This window comes from Saccoglossus kowalevskii, chromosome 22 (genome assembly GCF_978046115.1).
Source record: "Saccoglossus kowalevskii chromosome 22, keSacKowa6.1, whole genome shotgun sequence".
Classification (NCBI taxonomy): Eukaryota; Metazoa; Hemichordata; class Enteropneusta; family Harrimaniidae; genus Saccoglossus; species Saccoglossus kowalevskii.
Window position 1 is genome coordinate 15599411 of NC_140662.1, and position 17271 is coordinate 15616681.

General features: G+C 34.0%; 1 protein-coding gene across 1 annotated transcript in view; it reads right to left on the bottom strand.

Moving 5' to 3' along the window:
- The window catches only part of LOC100374701 (endoplasmic reticulum disulfide reductase DNAJC10-like), a 37488-nt gene extending 20760 nt beyond the window's left edge, over positions 1-16728 (bottom strand). The window contains exons 1-6 of the mRNA XM_085496107.1: positions 16627-16728; positions 10143-10378; positions 8150-8321; positions 7766-7816; positions 6658-6740; positions 5979-6104 (exon numbers count right to left, since the gene is read on the bottom strand). Coding sequence (XP_085352233.1) covers positions 5979-6104; positions 6658-6740; positions 7766-7816; positions 8150-8321; positions 10143-10316 — 606 coding nt within the window. The 5' untranslated portion in view covers positions 10317-10378; positions 16627-16728. The remainder of the gene's footprint in view (positions 1-5978; positions 6105-6657; positions 6741-7765; positions 7817-8149; positions 8322-10142; positions 10379-16626) is intronic.
- Positions 16729-17271: the final 543 nt, after the last annotated feature.

The following is a 17271-nucleotide window of genomic DNA, read 5'->3' on the forward strand; positions in this document are numbered from 1 at the left end:
TCAGAAGCATTTACTCTCAAATATAAAAAAGAACTGCAGTCAAAAGTCAAGCATGTCAGCAAATAAAGGACTCTGTCCCACAATCCTTTGTGCGCGTTATTACGGACACGCGCAAAAAACTGTACCACGCTTGTCAAATCTGGGTCAAATATACAGTACGCTACTATCTTGCCACAGATTGTTTAGCAGTGGAGTGTTCGGTGACCATTGAATTAGCCCGTGATTCATATTTTATGTGTATTAATTTATTCATCAATTTTTGTGACTGACAGTACTGCCCAAATTTTAGTCAAAAAAACGCAACTGGTGAAACGGAAGAGCATCGCCACGCCATGGACGCAGGGCTTTTTGGCAACGACCGCATAGAGGTCAAAATACGCGTTCTATTTTTACACGTTAAATTTGGCTCTTCCGTTTCGCCCTCCGGAATGTTCTACTTTCGCAGCCTAATCGCAGGTTTTTCGAAAAACGTCGAAAAAACACAAGAATTAGTAGAAATGTTCCTGTTTTGGGCGGATTATTGACGGAGAATAATGTCTTTATTACAAAAATGCTGAAAAACCGTGAGTTGTTGCCTTAGTTATTTTTTATTGGCGAAAAACTGCGAACTCGGCAAATTTGGTTGCACAACTTCCCTTTATCATATACACCCAGTGACACCGATGCCAGCTGACTGTGTACAAAACTGGTAGGAGGTAATACATTTGGGGCGAAAGTATTCAAAAATCAGTTTTTGGATGTTGCAATGACAGTGGTGGGCCAGGATTGTTTTCCAATTAGTGACGGCACGGCCTACCTGTGAAGTATGCACAAAACCAGCCGAGCCGAAAAAATCACAGAGGAGTTAAAAGCCGTTGTTGGTGAAAAGTTGCCCCAACTTTGGGGTCAAATTTCTCGGTAATGAAAACAGATATCAAAAATTCAAATAGCAACTTTGTGCCCACACTCAAGCTGAGTAGAATGAGCTATGTCTGAAGTGTTTTATCCAAAATTTGTAGGAGGAGATACATTTGGCGCGAAGCTATCAAAAAATCAGTTTTTTGGCTGTTGCTATGGCAACGATGGACCAAATTTTTTTTCCAGATTTTTCCTAATAACTAGGGTGAAGGTGTGACCTACCTGCCAAATTTGAACGAAATCGGCCAAGCCAAAAAAATCACAGAAGAAATCATACGTGACAACACTGGAAATGTACACACACAGACACACACACAAAACAACAAAAGTGATTATAAGGGCAATCCTAGCGGAGCGGATCGCCAATTATGACAAATTTACAGATTGTTCAGATTCATGTATCACTTTATATTAAGGGAGTTCACACCAAATCCAAATTGTTCACCACTGCGCATGCAACATGTACATGCAATGCATAATTGGAGAGAACTTTCTGTTGTATATAATGAAAAACTATGATTATACTGAAAACTACGTGCGATTTTTTTCAAATTTATGATTTGTATCAATAATTATACACAACTATCATACCAATTCATTAAGCTAATTTTGAGATACAAAAGAATAATGTCACCATAGCAACCAGTGTAAAAATTGCATGTTTGATTATTAACACATTTTAAGGTAGCGAGAAGGGAAATTTTCACTTTTTTCTTGATTTTTCAAAAATTGATAAAACGGTTACTTTAGACCTTGATACATCACCCCAGGTTTACAAAAGATCGAAATTGCGAAATAATGTTGCTCAAATTAGTGTTTTAAAACACTAGCAGAAAAGACTACAACTGCCGTTTCGTGGATATTTGCATAGTGTTTATCTTTGGAAGGAATTAAGGTAGAGATGCAGTTTATTTGGCTTGCTTTTTAATTGAGTAATTAGACAATGAAGATGGTATTATATATCCAGCATGTTATATATTTTCTGAAAGCCTATTATACAAACTTTGTAAAACTTGTCTTTATTTTAAATATCCAGAATGCGTTTTTGATTTTGGGTCAAAAATATGCTTTTTTGGACACAAGTGGTTTAAAAAAAATTAGCTCAAAAACTTCAAGTCCGTTTGTGGGTAAAATTACATCACTGGATACCTTGGTATACTACTAATTCAAATGCGTCCACTCATCTCTCTAACGACTTTCAAAGTCGCACAGCATGACCTCAAAGTTCATCCTTTTCTATTTTTGCATAATTTATATATCCATGTTAATTGCGGACTTGTTATTTTTGCTCCACTCGCCGTAATAAACTGTCCGGACGCATTTTGAAGGGGGAACACCTTGTCAATAATGTGTGAAAATTTCGAGGCAAATGGCCAAAGCGTCCATCAGCTATTTTAATTTAAATCCCAAGAATTCACCAAAAATAGAAGACGAGAAAAAGGCTAATTTGCATATTTGCGCGTTAAACCGGGAATTACTGCTTTGTCATACTTTGTCATACTTTCTAGACTATTGAAATTGAAAGTTAACGTATAGACATAGACATTTTATGTAAAATTGTTGGACCAGAACAACTGCTCTTGAATATATAAATCAGAAACACGTCATTCATACCAGAGTTTTGATGGGGTCGATAAAAACACGTGGCAATGCCCAGTAAATATGACGTAATCTCATGAATTATTAAACAGGGGGCGGTCCTAGGAAGGTGACTTTTTATCACGATCAAAACATCATGGCTTCTCTTCGATGTATTTTCAATAAAAAATCTACGAGTATTTCAGAGCCTATGGTTTACCGTGAAGAGTACAAAGTGGGATATTAAATTAATTATCCTTGATGATTTTTATGTAGTATTTAGAACCAACTCTAGGAAGCGAACGCACAATAATGAATAATCGCGTAATCCTAGAATCAAAACGCGAGGCACAGTTTTGTTCAGCGTTTCCAATCCCATTTTCCCACTGCAACATATTTGTTAAAAAAAATATTTGAATTCTGTTCGTTTTTTAAGGAGGCAATTTTTTATTTTTTCCGATTTTGGTAACGCCTTATTCAGGGATTTTCTAAGACAGTCGCAGACAATCAGCGTACAGATGTACGTACTAGTACAAAACATGCTGTTGTACTACCGGCGACGGTCGCTGCAAGGAGAGAGCTCCAGCTCCTAACGTAAAAGTTTTAAAATTTCGGCCGGTTTTAAATAATTTGTGTTGGGAATCTGACATGACATGAGTGCAAAATTAAGGTGCATTTTCGAACGGTCGAATTTTTCTGAATAGAAATCAGCAAATGAAAAAATAGGAGTGCTAAACAGTGTGCTCGTTAGTTTAAAAAAATGGAATGTCCGTCAAATTGACGTAAACTTCCCCATTTTTCACGGAAAAAGCAAAAGTCGTGGCCGAGTTGCAGGCTAAAAAACTCAAAAATCAAAACAAAATCATCAATCAGTAATTATTATGACAAGGAAAACAAAACATCAAACGCAGAGAAGCGGTCAGCGCGTCAAAAGAGTTGTTAATGTATCAAGTTACCTCTCTGTGATTTATTTTTCATTGAAATTATTTGCTTGTTTTCAATTAATTTTAGCGTACCTCTGCAATATATTTTAGCATTGTCAGTTGTTTGCTTCATTGAATTAAACGGAGTTCGTCCGGTTGCAAACAAAGCTGTCTCGCACCACCTAGCACCTAGCATTGGATAAAAGATACACGAAAGTTTGTATCTCCCCGACCCAGTGCAATATATCCGGTTAGAATCAAAGCTCACGTATCCCTTATTTGAGGGACCAGATTCTGCCGTAAATTCGGGATGGGATTTAGAAAAAAATAAAATAGGACTTTTAAGGTGTATTTTGGCGTCAATTTCGGACATTTCAATCATTCCTGATGCCTAATATAGAGTCTAAGTTTTACCGTAGTCATTGACGCCTATTCAAGAGTATGATGTTTATTGTGACTAGCGTGAATGGGTAAGCTTCATTTCGACAATGAGCTGTTATCACTGTAAACAATGTTAAATTATTCTTCACATGCTCAGTTTATTTTTTGAGAACAATTATTTAAAAATAAAATCTCTCAGTCAATCAGAAACTCGGATTCACGCCTTCAGGGAAAGTCACGTTTGGACGCTCACATCGATTTTGTTTTTCGTTCGGCGGGCTGATGCCTTCAGTGTAGCTTTTGCCTCTTCCGACATAGAAATCATCTGAATCTTCTTTCTACCTCTCTTTCTTTTCACATCACGCATAATGTAATGATAAAAATTAGGAAAAAACGCTGAGGAAATATAATGTTTGGTTTGCTAGCGAGCGATAACTGATTCGAGAATAATTGCACATGCGCGTGAATTGAATGAACTATGACCCGTACAATCTCGATATGCATATTGTCAATCAAAGGTCCTGTTATTTGCTTACTCATGCAAATTAGGCAATTGGACATAAACATTGCCACGTGTGAGTGTTTTTTATTTTTAACCAGAAAATAAACAGCAATTTTAATGGTGTTCCAATAAGAATTCATTGGTCAAGTTTTCACAGAATGTTCTTTAGATAAAAATCTATATAAAAAACGAAAAAAACTATTTTTGATTGAAATTCACAAATAAACTGCATCTCTACCTTAAATGATAACATCTTATCTGTATACTCTGTTGTTGACGATTCTGATATAACGGGTGATAAGCTTCCAGTTGCAAACAATGCGTGTTTATCTAACGTCCATTGTCAGCATTATTGTCAGTTGAGACTTCGTCGCAGAAACATGGTCATACAGTACTCATTTCGCCCAACCTTCCGCTTTTACATCGACCGCTTATCGCTTAATTTTTGACCACGCGGTCTTGTCCGACCGGAAACCGACCGCATTTTAATCGCGTTTTTTTTTTCGCTCGCTCGCTCATTGAAAACATTGACCGCTCGCCCAAACACTGAAAACTGGCACATGGGTGGTCGAAATGGTGGTTTTGATAGTAAAGTATGAACATACAACTAGTATTAACTATTATTACATTCTGAACGACACTTCAAATCTAATAGCTGTATTACACTTGTATAGTGAAAGCAACTGAACTGGGACTTCTTGTTACGTGTTTTGGGTGCTTGTTCTAGATGTAATATTTTTATTTTTATTTTAATGAGACAGTTACGTGAAAAAAGTCTAGGTAACTCCTTTTGACAGAGCAGAGAAACGAGGAAATGTTAGTGATTAATTCCAAAAATAACGATATCGAATCCACATCGGTCTACGTCTGGTAAAATTTGACATTCAATTTTTAAAATTAAGTCAAGATTGGTGTCCCGGAAACGGAAAAGAACAACAATTTTGAGGTAATTTTCCCTTTTTTTTATTTCACAACTAAAACATAATGCATCTTAGAATTCACAATCAAAAATCATGACCAATCGATAAATTATTGAAAAACATTTGGTTAAAACGTTGACAACAACAAACAGTTAATCTAGTGGAAAGGCATTTCCTCGCCACAGATGGGGAAATAATAATGTTATCTTCGACTGAACATTTAGAATGATGGAGAATCAGGAGTGAAAAATGATCAGTAACAATTATGAGCTCAATGTATAAATATTAATTAGCTAATGAATATTAATTAAGGCTAGTTAAATTATTTTTTAATAATTGTAGTATTGTATTTATATATTTATTGCTTTAATCTTTAATGATGTATCAATTTGGTTTTAAATGTAGTGTATAGGCTGACCCATAAATAATAATAACTAATTAATTAATTAGCTTATGAATATTAATTAATCCCAGCCAGAGAGATCCAGCACTCATCTCAATAGAATACTAATACAAAATATATCAGAAAACCCAAAACCTCCATACACTGAAGTTTTCATCTTTGTCGTTCAGGTTGATAAGCTTCAATGAACATATAACACACCTCTATAAAATAGAATAATCGTCACCATTTTTGTTTGGTTTAGAAACGTTTCATTGCAACACCTCTGTACTGCTGCTCAGGTTACACAGGTTTCAGTGTAACAACTCAGTATTAAACCAAACAATTTTCACCATCGCAGTTTGATTTTAATAGACAGGTTTCATTTTACTTACCCGGGGGTAAATTTTGAGTGTTGGGTATGACATAATTCCTTGCGCCGTACACAAAGGATTGTCATCCCAACAATTTACAGCACCAATACGAATCACGCCTTCCATCTCTTTAGCAAACTTGCGCCACTAAAAAATAAAAAATAAATGCATGTTAGTAAAAATTGTGTCACACAAAAGATTTTACTCTCAACTAGTCATGATTCAATTCTAACAGTGTTCATTGGCTGACTGGCAGTCATGTGACCTATTGACATTGATTTCGGAAGATACAATCACCAGTGTTCCCTCAGTCAGATTTGTACATGTATATAACTTGCTTGGGAACATCACAAATATTATCTGTTTGTTAAACTCTTGGTGGACATCTGGGTATTTTCACCACCTGGCAACCATCACCGGTGAAAACTGAAGCCGAAAACTCAGGAAACGGTACATTGGGCTAGTTGTTGAGCCTCTCTTGAACAATGTGCAGATTACCCATACATATGCAACATATATAAATTTGGTTGTCCAAAATTACTTTGAAGTTGAGTTTGTGTCGTTACCGTGAATTTAGCTATTTTCACCGGCTCTTCGACCGGCGTTCCACAGCAGCTCGCACAGAGCCCATAGAAATACATTGTACAGTCTTAGGAACATAGAACATTCTGTAGCTCTGCCATTGAGAATTGTAACTTACCGTAGGAGCCAAGTCGTGACAATGATGACATCTCGGAGAATAAAAATTAACAAACCATATATCCTGACCGAATACTGAATGTTCTGTAAAATTAAAAACAAAACAAAATGGCAACCTTCATTTATTCATTCCAAATTTCAACACAAATATGGTTTAATAAGAGTACCGTAATCAACGTTAACAGAAGGGTTATAGTAAAAATGTCAGGGTCTTCACAATTGCAATGATTATAGCTGACATTTGAGACCGTGCTGTAATTTTCATTATTGACTATGAGGTTACTGAAGCATATACTGTAAAACATGTCTTTTTTGCGAACATGTCTTTTTAGTGAATTTAGCAGGAGAACTAATTCGCTAATTTAAGATGTCGCTAATGACTTCATTATAAATTCAAAATGGCGACCAAACAACGTCTTTTTCTCCACACACACACTTTGTAAACAACACAGAAAACGTAATAATCTGGAGCGCTTCCTTATCACACTTGACAGTTTTTCTTTGTTTTTATGGCGGTGATAACTGCGCATTTGTTTTGGCAGGTGACAGACAAGTATTGTGAAAACAGGAAATCAACAAAGACTAGAAAGATTTTCCAAATCAACATTTCACAATTACGTCATTTTACCACATTTCACTAAAATAGTATGTCGCTTTTTCAACATATTTTACAGTATCCAATAGAATTGCATATAAACCATAAATTACATTATTTTGTAGCAGAATCAAAATACGACTTATTTTGTTTATAGACACACATCCTTCATTCACTGAAATAAGCAAATGTGAGTAAGAGAAAATCTGGTAGATGTATGTCGATATTGAACATGCCCGACATGCCAATTAACATTAACAATTTTGTACCTATGTGTAATCTAATCTAACACAATACATACAGTGACAAACAATTTAATTTCACTAAGATGTACAAAGAAAAGACATTGAGATAAAATAATCCAATAATTAATATTTTTCTGTTGAGTATCAAGTTTTTAATTGCAGGTATGTTCAACCTTCACCTTAACTTCACCCTTTCCTTCAATCCCCCCAACAACATTACCGTACCCAATTTTTCCTAACCACAGGTCAGTCGTATTTTCAATACTCACCAAAATCTGACTTGCTAAGTGTGACGACTTCAGGATCTTCATCGTACAAGCCTGTAACAAAAAACAATACCTGAGATGAATGTCTTAAATTCAACATATCTTGTTTTGTACATGGGCAAACATGTGAATGGCATAGAGGTTGTAATAACTTTGATATCATGATATTGTGTTCTACTAATGAATTATTCCACTGGGAAATAGATAATTATCATGCCTGTGACAGTCTGAGCATAAAAGATTGGCATTCAGAATCAATTTAGCCACACTCTGTTCCCATCTACAGTGCTGGTGTAGATAAACAACCCCATTTCGACTGTTAGTAGAAACACAGTCCCACATTAAATGATCAATTTATTTAGATAACAAACGGAGACGAAAACTTACCAAATTCTGTTTTATAAAAGTTCCAACTTTCATATTTTTGACCCCATTGACCTTGTTGTTCGTTTAGGCCTTCTTCACCAAATCTGTCGTATTTCTTACGCAGTTCTTCATCTTTGAGAACTTCGTATGCTCTATTAATTTTTAAGAATTTCTCGTGTGCAAGTGGGTCATCCTAAAAGGACAAGACATTGTGGTGTTACATTGTATATGTGAATTTAAAAAAAACAACTTTCATTGAAAAAGGCAATAATCGGTTCAGAGGAAATTTACCTTTTTTTAAAGATATTTGGTTCACACACAACTTTTATTATACATGGTTAAAATCGCTACAATAAACATCCAGTATGCTTTTACCTTCTGCCTTACCAGCATTTATAAAATGAACGTAACTATTTGATTGGTTGAATCATTAATGTGTTGAGTATCAAACATATGCTCATGCAGATGAAAAAAAAAATCCAAACAATGGTCGTAATCCAAAACACTAACAAGTGAACAAGTAACCTACATGAAAAATACCGGTAGGACATACGAATAGGCAAATCTCATGACCCCCTAAAGGTCGCACATCACATGAACAAATTGGGCATTTTAACATTTTACTCCAGTACCAGGGTGTCGGACTGGCAACTTTTCCCCATTTTTCTGTTTTTTCCCCTATTCTTCTTTGATAGTTTTACCAAAATATATTCAAAAGCATCTACATTTTTCATGAAGTTGAATTGTTTTGGACTGGCAGTTGCGAATTCCAGGTTCATAGCCTGTAAAGTACCAATAGATAAATTGTTAAATCTAGGAAATTGTGCTGTAATATCAATAAAATAAATTTATTTTTGGTATTTAATGAAAGTACCAGGATGTGTGACCTTTAGAGGTCATGAACTAGACCTATTCCAATCAGTTTGTGAAAAAAAGAAAACTGTATAGCATTCGGTTCATAGCATACTGGACGTTAGTGTTGTGATATCAGCCACATGTGACACATTCTGGGTAGCCATACAACGTAGCAGTATTTGATTCTGGCAGTGAAAGCTATTTATTTGTCATAAACCCTTCAAGACGCATTTGCCACCACATCAACATTACTGTAAAATCTGTATTAGAAGCTGCATCCCTAATATAAGTCACACCCATTCTTTTTGAACAATTGAGAACCAAAAATTCATCATTTCTCATATGGTTAGATATGTTGCATTGCACCATTTTAATAGAAGTCGCAACTTCTAATACAGATTTTAGAGTACATTGTCACATAATATCACATTTCTACATAATTTCAATCAGTCTATTTAGCATTTGGAATAGTATGTCTTGATGTTAATTGTATGAACTTGATTAGAACATGGGGGGGAAGTTGACATATTGACATATGCAGAAACGTAAATCGTAAAAATCGTCCACCATTTTGATACAAAATGGAGATTATGTTTACACATTGGAATTCATTTCGAGTTGTGGACTATTTATTTCACATTTGATCTAATTAACTGATATCATAATGAGAGCACCCTTCCAAAATAACGACATATATCAAATGTGAATGTGACTAGTTTGCTGTAAAGATTCAAATGATTTTTCAGCATGGTGTACTAGCCTGAGATGATGGTCAATGCCAGTTATTGCGCTCTCACTAACAGATTTGCTCCGACATGAACTAAATGGGTATTACTGTAAAATCTGTATTAGAAGGCGCATCCGTAAAAGAAGTCGCACCCATTCTTTTTAATAATTGATAACCAAAAATTCATCATTTCTCATATGTGTATATTCTTTAATAGAAACCACATCTCCTCTGTTGCATTGTAACATTTTAATAGAAGCTGTGGTTTCTAATACAGATTTTACAGTACATGTATATACATTACCATAGTGATTAAATGCCGGTGGTCGTCATGGCGTGGATGTTCGAACGTTGATGAAAGTGTGCCCCCCTGATTCAGGTCACAATTTCAATAGTTCTGAAAATCAAACAAATACCAAAACTTGTACTTACCGGGTTTTTATCTGGATGTTCTTTTAAGGCTATTTTTTTAAAAGCACGTCTAATATCTTTTGCATTGGCATCTCGCTGTATTCCTAATATTTCGTAATAGTCATCGCAGACGACAAAATTGACAAATAACACAACAAAAAGTAAAAGATGAGTCACACGGTGTAAATGATTCATTCTGATTGGTCACCTATAAATAGTTTCAGACATATATTCCTGGAGTGTGAATCCAACTTTCTCTGTAAAAAAAAAAAAAAAAACAAAAAAAAACAGACATTTTGATCTTGTGTTTTTTTTTCTTTAATGAGACGTTATTTCATAATAATTTACAGAAATACAAATAATTTAGTAGAAAAAAGTAGAAAGAAAATGAAATATAACAAGTCTGTTTTCATATAAAACTTGATATACTTAGTAGTTTTACAGAAGACAATTTAAAAACATGCAATTGAGACAGTCTCCACTAAGAGTAGAAAAAAATTACTTCATGTCTCTGACTCTGTCTGTTCTCAAGTCCCTCATGAATGAGAAAATTGTCTCAAGTTTTCACAAGACCAAGAAAAAAGTGTTTGCATTTCTTGTACAGAAATTATTTCATTCCAAATGCACTACATGTACATTTTAAAGGATATTGCTAACACAACTATGCATTTATTATAAACTTCAGATAAAAACAAATCTTTGATCTGATTATGGAACAAACTGACATGAACATGTATTTCTATACACATGTATATGCCATATATGAATGAAAATGGTTCAAAAGCCTTGGAGATATAGCAGTATGGTCTATAAGCAAGATGGCCGCCAGTCAGCCATCTAACCTGATTGTAAAACAAGTTGTAAGGGATATGTAATCTAAAATGTAAAATGTGTGTAGCAAATTTGAACAAAAACTCACAAAGCATGCATAATATACCGGGGGTACTACATTTTCAAAAACCAAAATGATTGCCAGTCAGCCATCTTGGATTGAATCAGCAAACCACTGCAAGTGCACATGTCCCAGATAAAGTACTAGGCACATTTGGTCCACAGGGTTTTGAAATATGATTCAGACGGACGGACAGAGAGTGAATTATAAGTCCCTGTTTCAAACTTCTTTTGAATGATTTGCAAAGACTGTGTATCAACTGACATTTTGATTTTCACTGTAACAAAAACTGATAAGATAAAACTGTGAATATTGAATATCAATGTTAACAAGAGCAGACTTGCATTCAATTTCTCATGATAATTTACAAGATCCTTGCCTGTGTGCTTTGATTTCAAGCTTGTCCTTCTTTAAGGATAAATTTATTTAGATTTTCTGTTCCAGAATAGTTAATGTATTTCTATGGTCTTTTAATCAATTACAATCAGTAGTAATCAATATTATTATCACTATCATTCTTATTTATTCACAATTATTTTCTTCATTTTGTTATCTTTTACAAAATTACAAATTAATTTCAAAATTTATACTTTCAGATTAAATTATTCTCATTGTAACTTCATTGGTTGTGTGACATTAACAACATTTCCACAAAACATTCATTGGTACAGCAACTTATTTATTTAGTCTTGAGAACTTTTTTCGAAATTGCAAAATTGTAAACAAGATGTTACACATGACATACAAATTTAGATGAATTGTCATGAAAAACCTAATTTAAATTCGATGTCAAAACAAGATGTTACATATCTGGCTTTTGTTTGTAAGGTGTATGATTTAGACAATGCTACAAAGATGCAACTATCGATACTCATCACTATATTAACCATCCAGCAGCATCATGTACGAAAAAATTTTCATAATCTTTTGGAGTGAAAAAAAAATGCAAAATAACCAAACTGGCCATATGTTCTATGGGCACATCAAGATTTTAATGCATTCATATGGCAGGAATTTATCTACAGGAAAGGTATACTGTAAACCACTTAATCCCCCCCCCCCCTGAGCCGATTTTTTTCAAAAATTTATCCGTGTTCCTACGACATAATGTGTCAGTGACTTTCAGAAAATCTTATCTTTATGAATGCCATAAAATGCCTGAAATTGCAAAATATTTTGATCATTGAAAATTAAATGCTTTTACAGTAATTGAAACTATGTTTAGATTTCAGATTTCACTCTTGCCAATGAGCAGCCCGATTAGAAGTGTACTAACCTCACCCCCAACCTAAAAAAAAAAGCATTATCATTAAACATAACTTGTTTTCACTTATGTATGCCTTCTTGTCATTTATGGAAGTGCATATCTCTTGTGAAATTACAGCAGTTTACAATAATCTCGTTTTTATAATGTTTGATTGTTATCTTTCCTACATTTCACATAATTTGGAACCCAAAATGTGCCAGCAACGATGCAGAAAATAATCAATATCTTTACAAATTACAACACAGAATGAGTGAATATACGGTAGCAATAAAGCGAATGGGTCTATGACATATGGTACACTGTCTAATGTCCTCATTTCAAAACAACTACTACATGTATGCAGACTTTTCTTTTCAAGGCGAGCAAATCATTTGCGCCAAATTTCATTGAAATTTTAAAAAATTATTAATAAATACACGCAAAATTATTTCCTGCATATTGAAATTAGTCCTGTGCCTCACCTAAATGAATAAGAGATATTTTTTCACTCTCCAGCCATTTTCAGTAGCTATGATGTGGTTGTTTTTGATGGCAAACACCACATGTCTAGTACTGTAAAGTACATTATTTTCATTTACAATTTATTTTTGCTGAAGGAATGAATCAGTTAAAATAAAATCCAGTGAAAATATTATACTATTAAAAATATTATTTTACATATGTTTCACATTTAACTCATTAAAATTCGGTGAAAATATATGTAAATGTCATACAAAACACCTAGAATATATTCGCAGAGGAAAATAACTCCAGCTAAAATAAAGTATTGTAGATTACTATATACCGGTACCTTACTTCAACTCCAAAATGATGTAAATTATCACAAACAAAAATATCACATTACTACAGGTACGCTAAATATACATCATACCATACATGTACAAACAAGCAGCCTATCGGCTGAGATAGCTCTGCTGTTAGCAATGCACATTTCAATTAAAGAACTGAAGACATCATCAGAAAATGAACAATATGAATAGTATCAAAGCAATCGGACTTACAGTTTTTAACAAGAAGTCGAAAATATCACTTTTTACCAAAAATTACAAAAATATTCACCAAAATAAATTAATTAGAGAATTGAAGATATCATCACAAAATGAACAAATCTGAGAGAGGTCCACATGTAGTACCTATATATGTAATATCAAAGCAATCGGACTTGCGGTTTTTAACAAGAAGTCGAAAATATCACTTTTTACCAAAAATGACAATATTAGAGAATTGAAGATATCAACATAAAATGAACAAACCTAAGAGAGGTCTACCCAAGGTACATATACACCAAGTATCAAAGCATTCAGACTTGTAGTTTTCAAGAAGAAGTCGAAAAAGTAAAACATTGACACGGACGACGACGACGGACAATCACTCATATGATAAGCTCCGCTCGACAAAGTCGACAGCGGAGCTAATAAAAATAACGAGTCAATGAATATACCATACCAAAATATTACATTGTCCACGTAATGTTAATCACTATAATTCTGACAATACATACATGCTAAATTTCACAAGTCAGAGAAAATTGAAAATTTTTTTAGTCCTACAACACAGAGTCAGTGACTTTTGCAGAATTTTGTCTTCACAAACCAATAAAATTATCAAATAGTGAATAATACTAGCAGTGAAAATTGTTCAGGACTTATTTTTTATATTGTTTTTAATTAATTAATTAATTTATGATACAAATGTATCAATGTTGTAATTTGCAAGCTTTAACCTTTTCACCACCAATTCCCTCTTTTCATCACAAATTCACTAAAAAAAACTGAAAATTTATTCAAATTTTGTCTGTTGGCTCCAAAATTAGGGTTCATCTCCAGTTTTGAAGAAGATAAGTAAAACATGCAGAAAAATTTGGGTGAGAAATGTTAATATGGCTGACAATAATTTCAAACGTTTTTTTTTTTATATTTTACTACTAGGTAAATGTTTTTTTTCACATCATTCATAACTTGGGAAGGGAAGTGGTGGTTACTAAATATGCATATTTTTCTACCCAAAATTACTACACGAGATTAAAAAGCATTTCGCACAGACAACAGCTTAACATAACGACCATCAATTAGGACAAATACAAGCAATGCCCAATACATGGGTGTACACCAACATTAAGTCGGATGATGTATTGTTGCTTCCAAAATAGCGTATAAAACCAATTTCACAAGTCTGGAAAACCGAAAAATTTTGTAGCAATGTATAACTTGATTCTCTGAACTTCAAAAACACAAAATAAACCAACAATGAAATGTTCATATTCTTTCAAGAAATCACATAAAAATGTGCAAAATGTGCAAAATGTTGGCATTTAAAATTGATAACCATAAATACAGCAAGTACCATATTTGCTTTATTAGAAACGCAATTCCAATATGAGTGCGGGTGAACCGAACAACTGGATTTATTGTATACTGAATTATTAAAATATGATTTACGAGTTTGACAATAGACATACCGGTACCTCTACTAATAAGTGCATGTGATACTGAAACAAATACGGTATTGGTAAAAATATTTAGCCATATTTATATTTTATGGGGATGATTGGCAATGTACCATATAAAAACGAGGTAGCAATCAAATTTATCAATTTAGCATCATTTACACATGCTTTTTTAATAAAAACTATGCATGCAGTTTCAATTAATTTTTAATTGCTTTGAAAACTAATTATTAAAATAACGATAATATAACCAATTCAATCTACCTTTTGAGTGGTGTACAGAATATTTCAAAAATAAATATGAGAAATATATACACCTTTCAATGAAATTATTATTGAAAGATTCATGATATGTTTAAAATTGCATTTAAAAAACTAACTACAATTAATTATAGATTTGACTAAACTCTGGTAAAAAAATCTAAATAGCCATAATGAACAAAATAATTCATTGAATAATTGAGAATCTGTCTGCAAGTTTTTTATGCCTACCAATTCTGATGGACTACCCAATACATGCATATGTTCAGGACTCTGAGCTCTTACCCGGATAAATATGGTATACACACTTACAGTTTGTGATAGGAACTATTAATTCTATGGTCAAATTTGCATATACAAGTGGTTTAAATTAAGTACATTTAACTTAAAAAAAAAACGAAAAAAAAAAACTTTTCTATTCTATTCTCCTCTATTCCATTCCTTTCTATTCCATAAGATAAGGCTTACTATTGTGATTCTGACTTGATAAAACAGACAAGTGGATTCCAATGACTAACACACAATGAGCATCCCCCTACATCAAACACCCAAAATTTTACCTACCAGAAAAATAGCATCACAATTAGAAAGAGAACTAATTTTTAATCTATATGTAGCAGCTTAACGCCCATCATAATGTAATAGTGGAGATGAGAAAAACAAAATAAATCTTTATTTTTAACAATTCCATGCACATACAATTTATGTCTGGATGAAAGTGTTTTGGGCGTGTTCACTATGGGAGTTCACTTGTCTTAATACAGGTACATGTGCCACACAAAATTGATGACTCGTGGAAAATATATCGCTTTGACAGACTATATATAATAAATTGAAGTCAGGGAAAGTTTTTTTCACAGAAAGATGTAATGCACCAATAAAGCATCTAAACATGTTGCAATTTGCATAAACAAACCAGCTCCAGCAAGACCTTGTGATTCAATCAGTACAAGTTGATTACTTGGACCAATGATGTCCAAGCTTGGACGTTGAATAACACTCCGAGATTCATCCCGGAGTTAGTATCATTCATTCATAAAACTCACTAATTTGAGTTACTCACAGAGTTATTTTATTCAACATTTAGGGCGTACAGTCATCATGATAAAGACACAACACAATTGAAAAACAAAGTTTTTTTGACAACAACAATCCTCGATGTTTTTAAATTCTTTCTGAATAGAAATACGTATGTACATGTATGTGGACAACAGATCGACTATTTCAATAAATTCTGGTTTTGTGGGAAATCTGAATCGTCGTATTAATATCAGAACAACACAATGTATCAGCTGATCGACAGCGACGTTCAGTGATAGATCCCACTGAGTGTATTAATTTTAAACACACCACCAGGTGCATTTGAGTGAAAATCGATATATCAAACTGACATAGAGCAATATAGTATTATATATCAACAACGTGGCTATAAATTTGACAACGGGGCAAGGAGCAACTATGACACAACATTCTACTGCAGCACTACCCCCTGAAAAGTTGAGAGAAAGTTCTTTTGACATTAAAGTGTCCATTGACTCGAGTCCCAAACATGTGGCCGGTTCCCACCACACTATCGCTGTGACTGTCAGGCCGATTTATAATATCGTGATCGTAATCTACGTTTGTCAATACTACTTACCGTGATAGTCGGAGGATCAAGGTGCGTTCAGTCACAGTAAATCAACGACAGGTCTAGAACTACCGGTAAAACTCACACCGCGGACATGTTTGGGAAAGGCAACCCATTGCGCATGCTCAATTCAATTGACCAATCGCCGTTAGCCATGACGTGTCCTTTTCTTGAAGTTCGCCATGGTCTATTGACATTGTTTGCCTTTCGTTTTTCTTTCTTCGCGGGATTTGCATATGGGTGCGTGGTGCATTTGTCAGAACTTGTCTGACGTGCGCATAGAATGTTTACATAGGTCACTGATCTGATAGAGGGACTGTACTTGAGACTTGGCATGGAATTACCAACAATATGGGGCCTACCAGATACATATGTCACAGAAGTATGATTCGTCAAATAAATACATTAACCACTGAAAATCCGGGTGAAAACCACTGTTTAACACCACCACAGTCCTTCCATCCCACGAACTTTATCAAACTGCATGATGCAGAGTGACAGAGGGACTGTGATTTTACTATCGTTGATTGTATTTGGAAATTCACATTCGGAAACAAATAATAAACATCATTTCCAAAAAGAATGAATCCCACTTACTCTGTGAGGTGAATCAAACTAATTAAGTCGTATTCATTGTCTCACTATAACAAAACA